General features: G+C 53.9%; 1 protein-coding gene across 3 annotated transcripts in view; it reads left to right on the top strand.

The window, feature by feature from the left end:
* The window catches only part of SYT2 (synaptotagmin 2), a 104,095-nt gene that overhangs the window by 65,263 nt on the left and 24,161 nt on the right, over window positions 1–14,671 (top strand). The window contains exon 1 of one of the 3 annotated variants that reach the window (XM_047840269.1): window positions 9,998–10,196. The exons of 1 other annotated variant lie outside the window; for it this stretch is intronic. In XM_047840269.1, coding sequence (XP_047696225.1) covers window positions 10,172–10,196 — 25 coding nt within the window. In that variant the 5' untranslated portion in view covers window positions 9,998–10,171. Of the gene's footprint in view, window positions 1–9,997; window positions 10,738–14,671 lie in introns of those variants that run through there. One more of the 3 variants, XM_047840268.1, reaches the window with a different exon arrangement.

Here is a 14,671-nt window from a genome sequence, read left to right as displayed (position 1 = left end):
GGCTGGTCTCCAGGAATTCCCATGCACTTGCCCTCGCCTGCCCTTCTGTCCCCAGGGTGGAGACAATGTGAGACTAAAGAGTCCATATGAAGGGGCCACTTTCAAGGCCTTGCACACCCCTGCAGTGAACCCTCCCGAGACCCTGGGCTCTACTGTTGCTAGCTGCGTGACCTTGAGCAAGTTACGGTATTTTACATCTTGGAGCTTCACGTACTCAGTTGTCAAAATGAAAGGAGAACAGTGGTGGTATTTTAAGACTGTCGTGAGGATTAAACACAAAAGAGCACATAAAGTGCTTCGGCCGATGCAGAGCCCTCGGAGTCCTCAGTGAGTAGCATCTACTGGACATAATCACAATAAAGCCCGTGGGGAGCAGGTGGCGGGGCAGCGGCCCCTCCCTGCGCCCATGGCCCTCGGGTCTCCCCTGCAGCTTCCAAAGCTTCCCTGTGGGGTGGGAACAGCAGCACTGCCTCAGTGCCTCTCTCCCTCTCTGCCTCTGTCTCTGTCTCTTTCTCTCTCTCCCTGTCTCTGTCTATCTCTGTCTCTTTCTCTCTCCCTGTCTCCCTCTTCCTCTCTCCGTTAGGATCATTCTGCAGCAGAAACTTCATGGGAAAGGAAAAAACGGCTAGACTTTCCTATAACCTCACACCTGTCTGCCTCTAGCTCTCCCTTCCCCACTTTCTGCCACACCTCCGGTCCCTTCTGTGGTGAGGACACATGGGCATTTTGCTCCACTTCCTGAAGGAAGGAGCCAACTGAGGCCCAGGGAGGGCTGAGACTGGATCCCTGGAGGCGGGGGAGCCAGAGGCATGTCTGGGCCAGGGGGAAGGGGTGGCAGGGTGAGGGGGTAGAGGGGGGACTGGCAAAGGCTTGGGCTCAGGGGGACTCCCAGGACCCCAGATCGCAGAGCCAGACCGAGCGGGCTGGGTGCAGGGATGGCAGGGCCAGGACTTGGGGTACCCCAGACTCACTGTGTGATGTGACCTTAGGCAAGTCCCACCCACGGGCCTCAGTTTCTTCATTTGCAAAGTCAAAAGATGGTTTAGATGAATCAAAGGTCCTTCTAACGCTTTTGGTTCAGATCCTGGTTGGCACTGCCTCGGGTGAGGCTGGGTGGGGTGGGGTGAGAGGTTTGTTGGAGTCATTTGGGCATCAGCACTCACCGCCCCTTTGTCATACTTCTGTGACAACCTGGGGAGGTGAAGCCATCTCTTTCTTAGTAAGAATGCTGAGCGTTAAGAGCAGAGGCTTTGCAGATGGACAGACCTGGGTTCTCACGTTGGCTCTGTCGTCTTATTAGTTGGGTGAATTGGGGCAAATCACTTAATCTCTCTGAGCCTCAGTTATCTCGTCTGGGAAATGGGAATAAAATCACCTATCTCCTAGAGCTCTTATGAAGATTATGTGGGAATAACTTCTATAAAATTCGGGCAATATGGGGGAGTTCTTACTGTGAACTGGGTGCTGCACAAGGAATGGGCTTTTGAGGCTCTCTGTCATCAGGACGGGAGGCTCAGGTGAAAGGAAGGGTGGGGACAGAGCCCACAGTCCTGCACTTGTCATCATGCACAGGCTTCCAAGAAAGGGCCCCGGTTTCCCGCATCCTCTTCCTGCTGTGCACTGGCTAGGGGCTTCAGGAGTTTGAACTCAGCTGGTTTTTGTCACAGGGCCTGTGGAGGTGCCAGCTCAACCACAGGGGGGCTGCAGGCAGAGTGTGGGGCTGCTAGAGAACAGCGAGGTTCACAGAACGCTTCTGGTGAGGAGGGGGATACAAGCCGGATGGGTGACAGCCTTCCATGCGTTAGTTGTGAAGAAAGGGCGGTAAAATGTGGTCTTGAAAAAAGGCATCGCCACTCACCGGGGTGTGTTAGGTGAGGGGCACCACAGCATGAGGCACTGCAGGAGGCCGTAGGGTTCATCTTATCAAGTCCCTGACTTTGATTATGGGGAAACTGAGACTCAGAGAGGGAGAGAACCTTGCCCGGTATCACACATCATGTTAGCGCCAGAGCTGGGGCTGTGCCTGCACTCGTGGACCCTCCTCCGCTCTCCCCGTTAAGCACCAAGCAGATATCTTCCAGCCCTTCTGCCATCAGACCTCAAAGAAGGATGCCTTGACTGCAGCAGAAAGGACGTGGGTCACTGACGGGAAGAAACCTCTTGACCTGGCACTGAGATCATCAAGTCTGACATTCCCATTTTGCAGATGAGAACACTGAGGTCCAAGAAAAGAAAAGACTAGCAGAAGGTTGCCCAGTGTCGGAGCCCAGAGCTCTTCTAGTTATGCCGCTTCCACGCAGCTTCTCTGGGGTCAGACACGCTACGTGGCCACGGGATAAAGGCAAATGCACTTGAGAAAGGAACAGAGGACGGAAAGACAAAGCAGAAGAACGAAAGACAGAACTGTTACTCCCAGGACCGTGATTTTCCTTCTAGGCTTTCTTTCTTGACGTGTCTGTCGGCCGCTGCTTGGAGCTGTTCTGCTGACAGCCTGCCTTGCCCTCCCTGAGGAAGGAGACAATAGCCAGATCCGTTGGTCTCAGTTCCACTGGCAAGGCTGAGTGAAAGAAAGTCAATATTTGCCCAGTGGCAAAGGACAGGAAATAAGTCTGACTTGGGATGAGGGTTGTGGGGGGGTGGGAAGGGGGAGAAGCGATTCTGAAAAGGAAGGTTGCAGAGTATTGGGCCTCCCGTGTGAGCGCTTGACTTCTAAAGGAGCCTTTGGGTTTACTGCATTAAATAACCCTTTGTATCTCGGACAGCTTCCGGCCCCATCCGCAGGCACTGTCCTCCTGGCAGCGCTGATCCCTAATAAATTTCCCCTATTGTTTGCAGCTGACGCCTCCCCAGCTTTCGGCTCCCTGGAGAAATGGGACTTTTAAAGCTTTTGCAGAGAGGCCTCGGAGCAGATGGCCCATTGAGCAAAGCTCAGGCAGAGAGCCGTGCAGAAGCTGCGAGAAAGGCTCGCTTCCTTATCTGGGCCCCTGAGCCCAGGGAAAGATGTGGAAAAAGTCCTTGGCAGGTCAGGGGAGGCTGTGAATGATTCCCCCCCACCCCCCATGCCTTTGTTTTGTTATCTTTCCTTTTTATTTTTTTCCTCTGCCTCCTGCTTCCTCTGGGTCCTGAAGTTGAGTAGGGGCTGGGGGGAGGAGGGCTGAAGCCCCCAGCCTTTCCTCAACTGAAATGAAATTCTTGAACCGGCGGCAGCTGCCGGCTGCTTTAATGGCTTTTGTGATTGCTGTGTTGCTCATGGAGTCGCATCTTAGGGATTTAACAAAGGGTGTATTTGCAAGCAGAAGGCTCCCGGTCTGAGGCGACGGGGCTATACTGCAGCAGGAAGGGCTCATGTAAGGTGTGAGGTACAAGGGAGGACTTCCCATGCTGGGGACTCACCAGCCCTCGGTGAATCTGCTAGGGGGAGACAGTGGGGGGGGGGGGGTGGATCCATCCAGCTCACCCCCCACTCTGGGAGTGAGCTAGCTTTCTTACCTGCCGCTGAAGAGGCTTCCTGGACTAAACATGGTGCCATGGCTCCCAAACTGATCAGCAGGACTGGTAGTCCCTGGAGACCATAGAGCCAGCGTGACCTCCCATCCCAGGGTGGCCAGCTCTGCCGGCCGCTGTGGGCTTGGGGCTGAGTGACTGAGCCTGGGTGGGGGGTGGTGGGGGAGAGAAGGAGGGTCCTGGGCTTCTACCCAGCCAGCCCCACACCCACAGGGGATACTGCAGTATTATAAGCAGCTAGGAGGCAGGAGAGTCCCTCCCAGCTGCTGCTCACCGAGGGGCCAGCCAGGGCTCCCAGCTCCCAGCCTGCCTTCAGCCTGCTCCCTACTGCTTGGCTGGGGCTGGGACTCAGCTGCTCAGAGACAGATTGCAGCCTGTCCCCAGCCCCCTCCTCCCCCCCAGCACACGGCCCCTGGGCAAGAGCACAGCCCAGCTTCCCTGCAGTGGATTTCCTGCAACTATGCTCCGTCTTGAGCAGACTTTCTGAGCCTGCCGTGGACCTTAGCCCATCTTTTTAGGTGGACTTGGAGCATATAGTTCCTCGTACCCCATAGATACTTGGCACTGTTGTGCAGTGGTCGAGAGCTCAGGTGCCAGGGCGCCAGGTTGCCTGGGTTCAAATCCCAACTCCACTGGGATCTTGTTGTTTAAACACTTGGTACTCAATTTCTTCATCTTTAACATGGAGTTAAATTCGTTGGTATGCCTTAGGGTTGATATAAGGATTGAGTGTATTAATATTTATATTAAAAGCTCTAAGAATAGTGAGTACCTGGCATGCGGTGCTAATAAAGATTTAGCTATTGTTGGGGAGCTTGGGTGGCTCAGTCCGTTAAGCATCCGGCTCTTAATTTCCGGCTCAGGTCATGATCTCACAGTCTGTGAGATCGAGCTCCGCGTCGGGCTCTGCGAGGACAGTGCAGAGCCTGCTTGGGATTCTCTCTCTCCCCTCCTCTCTCTCTCTGTCTGCCCCCTCCTCAGAATAAATAAACATTAAAAAAAAGATTTAGCTATTGTTATGGTGTTTCTTAAAACTGAACGGGGCAATTTGTAGAAAAAGAAATGTAACACTGAAGCTAGGGGTGGGGTGAGGCAGGGGTGTAACTGTATTTGAATAGAAGGATCTGGAATCCAGCGAATTCACTGCTAAATTACTACATATGGTCCCACACAAGCTGTTTGGTCCCATTTGAAAATGTGGAGAAGGATGACTGTCCCTCTCACCTTTTCCAAGTCATCCTGGGAAGTGAGGTGGGTGATGATAGTCTGAAAAAACCAGTCGGCCTGGAGGATGCACACATTGGTGTCTTCCTGTCACCGTGTAGGACACATGCATGTGGGACATGTGGGACACATGCAGGCTTCCTGGCTGAGGCTCTGGCCTGTTGGACCTTCTACAAATGGCACCAAACCCAGTGGGCCGCTCTCCCAGGGAGGCCCCTCGGACTCCGGGTGACTCTGGGCTGAATCTGGTCTCTCTGTGTCTGCTCTTTTCCATTTGGCCGGGAGAAGGGGTGGTGGTTTTGTGTCTCCACAAGCTTCTTAGCGGTGGGGCAGGAGTGTTTCTAAACACAGGCCATAGTTGTGCAAGCAGAGAACAGGAGGGCTGGAGAGAACATCTCCTTGAAGCCAGAACACCCTGGCCAGGAACCCCAGACAGACCGGGGTGATGCCTTCCCTTGGGGGGGCCAAAGCAGGCAGCTCTTCCTCCTCCTACCCTCGGCCAGGCTATCTGCAGGGCAGGGCAGGCAGGGAAGGGGGCTGCCTGGAAGCAGGGCATCGAGTCGACGTCATATTCAGTACCTGTCCTGCCAAGTAAGTCAGGGACCCTGGTTGATAGCGCTTTTGTCCCCTTCCTCATCTGTCTCCTTCCCAGCGTGGGACATGGTGCCCACCTGACCTGCTGATAGTACTGGGTTGATGATTAGGCCAGGGGTCTCAGGTGTTGTCACCAGAGTTCTCTGCTGAAGACCACAGGGATCCCAGGCCAGCTGCTGAGTGATGCCCTCAGTCCTCCCGGGCTGGTCATCTGGGGTGAGTGGCAGGTATGGAGAGGGGAGGCCACTTTATTTCAGAATTACTCAGGGCCTTGGAAATGTCGCCTCTGGAGCCCTCCTCAGAGCTTCTTTCCAAATATCATTTTACCAAGAGCCCCAGAGATGAGGTTGCTTTGCCAAGGTCACCTCCAAAGTCAGCCGTGAGCTCATGCCTCAGAGTCCACTGTATTTCATCTGCTCCATTTTCCCCAGGCTTCCTAAAGAAGGCATTGGGCATTGGCTAGAAATGCAGGGTCCCAGCCTGGTGCCTATCTCCTGTGACCTTGGCCTTGACCTCACATTTCCCTGTACCTCATACCTCTGGAAGTTGGAAGGACTTAGATTAGATAGCAAAGAGAATTTGCTGAGTAGCCTTGCCAGGGGTGGGAATGGAAGATTTTCCCAAGACATTTGGGAGTCCAGGCTGGATTAGGTCTTAGCAGAAGCTTCAGGAAAGAGCCCTGGACTTGGAGTCCAATAACACAAAGCCCGAAGTCAGATCCTGCAACCTGCTAGCTGTACTGGGGCAGGTGCTGGATCTCTTTGAACCTCATCACCCTCCCTCCCCAAATGTGATCAGACACTCCTTACTTTATAGGGGGCATATCTATTTTTTACTTAAAAAAGAAAAGATGTATCCAGATATTCACATACCACACAATTCACCCCTTTAAAGTGCACGATTCGGTGGTTTTTAGTACAGTCACAGAGTTGTGCAAACTGCCACCACAGTCTAATTTCAGAACATTTTTTTCCCACCCCAAAGAGAAAAACTGTACACATTAGCAGTCATTCCCCTATTCTTCCTTTCCTCAAGCCTTAACCAAATGATAATCTATTGCCTGCCTCTATACATCTGTCTCTTTGGAACATTTCATATAAATAGAATCGTATAATATATGTTCTTTTGTGTCTGGCTTCTTTTCCTTACATCATGTGGTCAGGGCTCCTCCGTGGTGCACCAGGCATCACTATCTCCTTTCTATTTACTGCTGAATAATATTCTGTTCTATGGATATACCACAGCGAGTTATCCTTTTATCAGTTGATGGACATTTGGGTTGGATTTTGACTATTATGAACTATTACAAGTGCGATGAACATTCATGTAAAGGTTTTGTTTTGTTTTGTTTTTTAAGTAATCTCTACACCCAACGTGGGGCTTGAACTTACAACCCTGAGATCAAGAGTTGCACGCTCTACTCACTGACCCAGCCAGGCGCCTTTCATGTAAAGACTTTTGAGAGAACACGTATTTTCATTTCTCTTGGGTACGTACCGAGGAGTGGAATTGCTGGGTCAAATGGTATAGTTTTTTGTTTTGTTTTTTTTTCATTCAAAATAAGTTTTATACCTTAGGTAGCCTTTATTTATTTTTTTTCTGCCAAATTTTTATTTAAATCCTAGTTAGTTCACATACAGTGCAATATTGGGTTCAGGAGTAGAACTCAGTGATTCATCAATTCAAATGGTATACTTATTTTGAAAGCTCACTTTTATCAGACCCTGTTCTAAGTATTTTATATGGGTTATCTCCTTATACTCTATAAAGGAGGTACAATTATTAGCCTCATGTTACAGAATGAGGTTCAGAGACATCAAATAACTTGTCCAAGGGCACTCAGCTAACAGAGCCAGGACTTGAGCCGGACAGTCTGGTGGTAGGTCTTTTACCGCCTTGCTTCTATATGCGAGTAAACGGGATAACGTACGAGAGTGTTGCCAGTAGATACTCAATAAGTGTTGCATCCTGGGAAGGATGACCAGACGCCCCGCATTCCTCTGTCTGACCTGTTGTGTGGCTGTAGGAACCTCTGTGTCCCTTTGAGCCTCTGTCCAGTTCCTCCCAGTATATAAAGCGTTTCAGTGTGGAATTTAAGAGGCAGGGTCAGGGTGTGGGAAGTGCAGTGTAGTGGAAAGTGTCCTGGATTCTAGCTCTGACTCTCTCACGGACTTGAAAGCAATCTCCCTTCTCTGGGCCTTGGTTTCCCCATTGTTCAGTGAGAGGCTGGAGTAATTGACCCTGAGGTGCCTTGCAGCTGTTGCGTCCTATGTAAGTTCCATCCTGTCTCCTCAGCAGTCCTAGCCTCCACCCCCCCCCCCCCGGGGGGGGTGGGAAGTGAAGCCTGGAGTACAAGTCCAGGGTCTCAGGTCACTGTGGGTGCTCAGACTTCCCCCACTCAGTGTGTTAACAGGCCAGGTTGGGGGCTGAGTCAGGTGATGGGCGAGACCTCCCACCCCCTTCATCATAGAGTCCTTGTCGTGGGCCGGGGACCTTCTCCTATGATCCAAGCCAGGAAAGAGCCATTTGACCTCCATACCTCCCCACCTCCTTCTTGGTTACCCTTCTCCGGACTCCTGCACTTCTGAAATCCGGCTCCCTAGGGTCAACGCGGCCCTCGCACCTGTCAACTACCCAGCTGGCTTCTGGTGCTTGGCCCCACCTCCCGGTTTGGGAGTGTTTATGGCAAAGTGCTGAGCACGTGGTAAGTGCCCTGTGTCAGTTGACTCTGAATCTGGTTCCCCTGGTCTTGCGCCGTTTTCAGTGAGAGCGTTAACTGTGTTTTCCAAGCCCAATCTGGCACCACTGAGCAAGGCAGCCACAGTTATTCTGCGTCCTCCATCCAGCGCCACCACCTTTCCCAGGCCTTCCCTTTACTCCTCATTCCCCGCTTCCTGGAACCTGCTGGTCAGAGGTCCTGCTGCAGCCCCAGTACGTAATGGATAGTGCATTTAGCTCTATGCGGTGGGGACCAGTGGCATTTCTATCTCATGAAAGAGGAGCCCGGTCCAGGATAGGGGAGTGCCTTCTCCGAGGTCACCATGCTGGCAGGTGGCAGCGGGAGGGTTTGAGCAAAGGCTGTCTAGTCCCAAAGCCTGCACAGCAGGCCGATAAGAGACCTTTGGTATAAAGGCCTTTGGAGGGATGCACAGATCCAGGGAAACCAAGTAGAGTATCTCTGAGCAGGTGGCCTCTGAATTCCTCCAGGGCAGGCATGTGTCAGTGTGTCTTATCTCTTTTTACCTCTGCCAGGAGCTCAGTGATCCTCCGGGCCTCACCTTCTCCTGGCCCAGCTGGGTGTGGCATCTCCAACAGGGTCCCGCTCCTAGCTTACCCAGAGAATTCGGGTGATGGCTGAGCAGCCTTCCTTACACTGGCGATGGCTTCAGCGTCTCCAGGGTTTGCTGTCCCTGCCTTTGGTGTGCCGAGCTGGAGTTTCGGTCCCCAGCGCCCCTCCCCCCAATGCCTGCATGCCTCACTATTTTTAAGCTCCGTGGGCTTAATGAGCTGCCTGCCATGACACGTCTTCAGCATTCACCTTTTTCTCTAATGAACCTCAGAGAGCTAAGCTGGCTCCCTTTTTGCTTGACAACCACCCCCAACTGGGAGGCCAGAGCTGGGCTGTTGCCCACCTGGGTCCAGGCTCCACTCACGAGGACTCACCCTGCGGTGTGCCCCTAAACTCCCCTGGTGGTGGCAACATCGGAATCCAGCACCCCCGCCCCCCCCACCCCCGGACCTGGCCTCTTCCAGATGTGCTGTCCTTTGTCCTGTGTTCCCCCCATCCTACCCCAACCCCTGTCAAAAACCCAGAAACGGCAAAATTTAAACCGCCAAACCATTAAATAGTATTTGGCAAGGGTTTATGATGCATTTAAGAACAGTTCGTGAACTGAGAGCTCTTAAATTCAAATACTGGTAAGAAGCTCAGGGACAGCACAGCACAGGACGGCTTATCAAATGGGAAGGAAATAGTTTACTCTTTACCTCAAGTGCTTATTACCGTGGGGGTTTCCGCTTGGCAGGGGCTTGGTTAAAGGTGATTATCTTATACCATTTTTAGGAAGAACGACTTGGCTTTGTGTTTTTTTTTTTTTTTTTATGATTATCAGAGGCATTCACAAGAACTAATATAAGTTAAAATTTGCTTATGTTCATGAAATTAGCTAGATTTAGTTTTGCTGATGTGGCCTAAATGGTCTTGTCTGCTCAGGGAATTCTCGAGTCCGGTCTCCATTTTGTATTTAATTTCAGCATCCCCGAGCCATCCCTACACGAGTGTGGCGTGTTATAAAGAGGACTGTTGAGCTCCCCCATGGACTTGGATGGTGGCCTTCCTTGAGGACGAAGTGCCTGGAGAGCTGGCAGGGCCTGGACGAATGAGGCCAGTTGACAGTGAGGGGTGGGACGGAGGGGTCAGAGATTTGGAGACTCACAAGGTTGGAGACAGGACTTCATTTAGGCCAACGCTGTGTCCCCTGTCTATGGCCTCCCTTCTAGTAGTTTCTAATCTCAGCCTGAACATCCTTCGTGATGGGGCACTTGTTACCTCACGGAACCCACCGTCCTATCAGGATTTTTGGAAGCGCTATGTAGAACTCCTCCCTCATTTTGAGGCTGAATCTGTTCTCCCCACCATAAGATGGGGGAGCCCCCAGCAGAGGAAGAGCTCTGCTTCTGCTCCAGCCACACTGCTGGAGTCGGAGAGGGGAAGTGGAAGGTCCACGGCGTGGTGTCTGGGGCACGGGCTGAAGGAACTGCGCTGTGGTCCTCACCTTGGAGGTGACGTTGCTCGGGGGAGTGGGCACCAAGAAGAGGCGAGAGGGCTGGTAGAGAAAACTGAAGTCAGATGCCTGAAGCCCTTCCTGCTTCAGGTGTGTGGCATCTTGAATATGTGGCAGAAAATTAGAAATACCGAAACAGACCAGCTCCATATGGGGAAAAGGTTAAATGCTGCCTCCCGCGCCAGGGACTGGGGGTCTGATGGGAGCCACACCAGGAGTTCCAGTTAAAGCTTTAACCTGGGGCCACCCTGCAGGGAGACCAAAACCCCTGGAAACTCTCCGACCAAGCCTGAGGATGTCACTGGCTTAGAAGACCACGGAATTGGGAATGAACTCTGTGGCCGTGGGCAAGTCACTTCCTCCCTCTGGCTCTCAGCGTCTTCTGCTGTGACATGTGTTGTGTGTGGACCTTCAGAAATGATGCGGGCGGCTGGGCGCCGAGGTTGCAGGATGCTGTGCATGAGGGCGGCTGGGCTTCATCCAGGCCCGCGCTCTGCGGGGCTCGGTGCCACCGGTTGTATGAAGGGGAGGATCCTCTGTCCGCTTCCTTCCGGCCTCGGGCAGAGAGCTGGACACCTGTGCATTGTATACCTGGCTACCGCAGGGCCCATTCTCCGTGTGCTTGGCAATGGTGAGTGTAGAGCGATGCTTTAGCTCCCGTGAGAGAAAGCCTAGAGGCCTCTGGTGTCCTGGGCCAGGGAGGCTGTCCTGCCCCAGGTCTGGCTTTGTGGAGTACGTCCCAGAAGGCGGGGTCTCTCGAGGCGCCTGGGCGGCTCAGTTGCTTAAGTGTCCGACTTCGGCTCAGGTCATGATCTCGCGGTTCGTGGGTTCGAGCCCCGCGTGGGGCTCTGTGCTGACAGCTTGGAGCCTGGAGCCTGCTTCCGATTCTGTGTCTCCCGCTTTCTCTCTGCCCCTCCCCCACCTGTGCACATGCTCTTTCTCTCTCAAAAATGAATAAAGTTAAAAACGTAACATTAAAACAAAAAAAAGAAGGTGGGGTCTCTCGAGCCAAAGGCAGTGTCGTGCTGTACCACCTACCCACCAGCCAAGGTCAGCTGTCATTCCAGCACCTTCCAGGGTCATGGTGGTGAGTGGTCCCACCCTGTCTTACAGTTGTCAGAAACCCAAGATTTCTTGCCTAGAACTGTCCAGCCCTTTCTAAGCCCACCGCCATATCCCTGGCTCAGGGTTCCTTTCCAGGAAGCCTCCCCAGAGTGGTGCTTCTTGGCTCTTTATGCCTTCGCTCCACGGTCTCTCAGCAGGATCACCTGCACCTCACGGGGGAAGCAGGTGGGCCACCTGGTGCCCGGTGCCCTGGGCAGGGCCCACAGTAGCTCCCACAGCAGCCGTCTAGTCAAGCTCTTGCAGACCAAAGGGAGCACATAAATGCCGGGCTGGAGCACCGACCACAGGCAGATCAGCTCGGAGAGCTTTCTCTTCTGCCCATTCTTGGTTCTGTTTGACTGCAGTATAGTTTAGATTCAATAGCGCGCACGACTTTTGGTACATTCTCCTGCACAAGCACCCCAAAAGCCGCCTGTGTCCCCTGCCCTGTCACTGCCCACCACTGTCTCACCTCTGTCACCACAGATCAGTTTTCTCTTCTTCCTGGCTTTCCTTCCACCCTTGGCTGTTCTTCATGATGCCTTGCATTTCACCTTTTCCTGCGAATCCTCTGAATGTTGATGTTCCCCAGAGTCTGTCTCTGGTTTCCTTCTCCCCAGGAGACTGTTCTCCCGCCGCCATCCCCCTGCACCCTGCCCAGCCACCTGTGCTAATGACTCCCAGACATCAGTTCTCCCTATAGCCCCCATTCTGAGCAGCACACCGGCCCACCAGCCACCTGCTGGACGTCACGGCCACTTGGTGGCCCAGTGGCATGGCTAGGATGCGGCTGGGATGTCCTTGGGCATCAGTACGACCTTGCCTCGTTGCCTCCGAGCTCTGTCACTGCAGAATGGGAGTGGTGGCCGGAGGAAGAAGAGCCTGACTCTTCTAGCTTCTGTGGGGAGAACCCTGTCAGACCCCGCACAGAAGAATTTGAAAACTTGAGCAAACAAAATGGAGCCCCAGTGGGCCCAGTCCGAGAGGCGGGCCGATGCTGAGTGATGGACAGCGTGAGCGTGTGTGAGGGCGGGTTGGAGGTGGCGGGGGGGGGGGGGGGGGGGGGGGGGCTCGTCTGGACACAGGACAGTGCAGTGGCTCAGAGACAGGAATCAGCCCAGAGATGGCCTTAAAAGGCTGGCTGGGCTGGAGTTGAGGGTACAGGATGGGGAAGCATGGTTTATTAAGAGAGGCCTGACTGCCAGCACAGAGACCTGCAGTCTCCAGGAAGTACAGAGAAGGGTGCTGAGCTCAACCTGGGCCACAGTATGGTGTTTAGGAGAAGCCCACCCGCCCCCTAGAGCTACCCCTGTGTGCTCCTTGTGGCTCCCAGCCCCTGAGGAACAGGCTCTGGGCACAATAACTTGCTTTACGTTCATCGTCTCCGAGCCTCACAAGCCTATGAGGCAGGTACTGTTCTCATTCTCACTTTACAGATGGAGGAGCAAGACCCAGAGAGGTTAAGCTACCTGCCCAAGTTCACAGGGCTGCAAGCGGCAGAGCTGAGACTCGAAGCCAGGTCTGTCGGACCCAGGGGCCAGGCGCTCATCTGCGCCACGTGGCTGCCCCCCAGGCTTGACCTGGCTCCCGTTTCCTCGCTGGTTCTGCCTCCCAGGTTTGGATCCACAGAGAATCCAAGTTGGACTTTCCAACTTGGAATTTTCCCGTATCTCTTCCCTCCTCCAGCCTGTTGGCATTTTGAGGACATGGCTTGCCTCTGTGGGCCCCTGTTTCCCATGTCTGTTCTGGCTCCCAGGTCAGGCAGGAGAAAGTTGGCTTCTTCGGGGAATATAATTGTGCCCCCGGGATTTGCATGACCCACTTTAGTTTGTGGAGACCATGAGCTGTCAGAGGTGTTGGCGGTAATGGGCATCTTCATTGGAAAAGTGAAGGGCACATCTTTTTCCCCAAGGGCCTGTCCGGCCTCTGGGAGGAAGGAGGCATTTGTGGAAATGGGGGGAACAGACTGCATCCGCCTTGGCTGAGCCCCTCCTGGGTGCTGGTTCCCATCTCCCACTGAGGGCACACTGGGCTCCCCAGACTTCTGAGTGTCCCAGCTCCCTCCTTGGCCCCAGATGATATACTCTGCTACCTGAGGGTACAGTTCTTTCCATCCTGTGGGGAAGAGGAAACTGGACACAGTGTGAGTAAGCAACCTCTTTTACCCTGCTTAGCCTCGGTTTCCTCATCTATAAAATGGGAATAATAGTATCTACCTTACACGACTGAGCATGACATGAAATTCAGTGAGGCATTTACTAGAACCTCAGGGAAGGTTTCCTTCCCTTCTCTTGGCACACACCCCAACCCCGTGGGCCCAGGGCCTTCGTGATATCTCTCCCCCACAATGAGTCCCGTGAGCCAGGGCTGTTTGTTAGGAAGGAAAGAGCCCTGGGCTGGATGCCAGGAAGTCAAGGTTCAAGTTCACAGTGAGTGCTTGGGTAAGTTGATTTCTGAGCCTCAGTGGTCTCTTGTCATGGGGAGGATCCCATCTGCTCCCTGAGAAGGCCTGAGTTTGTCATCTTCCTTGAGGACAGGGCTGAGCTCTAGTCATCTCGTGTTCCCAGCACTTAGCACTGACAGGGTTGGATGTGAGGGCTGACTTCTGCCTGGCCCCGCAAAAGTGAGAGAAGTAATCTTCAGGCCCTTCCCCGGCCCTAGACTCTCGGGAGGTCTGAACCGCAAGGGACTCCCTTTCCCAAGGAAGAAGCCCCAGGGAACAGTCTGCCCAAAGGCTGCCGTCGTCTCGTCCTTGTTGAACAGTCCATGTCAGCAGGCTTGCCCACCCCAGGCCAATGACCGTTCGGGCCCCGGGGTGGGGGGTGGGGGGTGGGGTCTGGCCTTGACAGGCACGCCCCCAGCTTCCGTGTCTCTCTCCTCCCTTCTGAAGAAGGGGGGCTTGATGGATGTGGTTGCTGGAGGGGAGGGTGCACTACCTGGTGAGACCCCCACCTTCTCAGTTCCCTGCTGCCAAGCTTAGGGCTCAGGGCCGGTGGGGCCTGGCAGGAAATACAGAGGCAGACAAGACACGTTCCACCTGTAGCCCTCACCATCCACAGGGAGCCGAGCCGCTCATGCAAGTAAGTCTGGCACGGGCAGGAGCGGTGCAGTGTCTCTGGGAGGAGAATCCCCGGGGCCTCAGGCTCTCCGGCCTCATGCCCTCCGAAGTGCCCCTCGCTTCCTGGCTGGTGTCGCAGCCTCCTTCCCGGGACGCGAGGTCTGACCTCGTGCCCACGGTCAGCCAGCCCCGCTGAGGAGAAGCGAGGAGAAAAACCACAGGTGTCCAGGGCGCGTTGTGACTGATTTCATTCTCACGGTGCTCTGGGGGGACAGGCACCCTGCCCTGTCTTTGTAGCTGAGGAAATGATACCTGAAGCCCAAGCCCATCTCCCAGGGTTGCTGAGCTCTGGGCACCAGGTTCCAACTCAGCCCGTGTTCCAAAGTCCACGTTCTCCTCACCA

This window comes from Prionailurus viverrinus, chromosome F1 (genome assembly GCF_022837055.1).
Source record: "Prionailurus viverrinus isolate Anna chromosome F1, UM_Priviv_1.0, whole genome shotgun sequence".
Classification (NCBI taxonomy): domain Eukaryota; kingdom Metazoa; phylum Chordata; class Mammalia; order Carnivora; family Felidae; genus Prionailurus; species Prionailurus viverrinus.
Note: the sequence above shows the minus strand (reverse complement) of the source record. Positions and strands in the feature narration are given on the sequence as shown.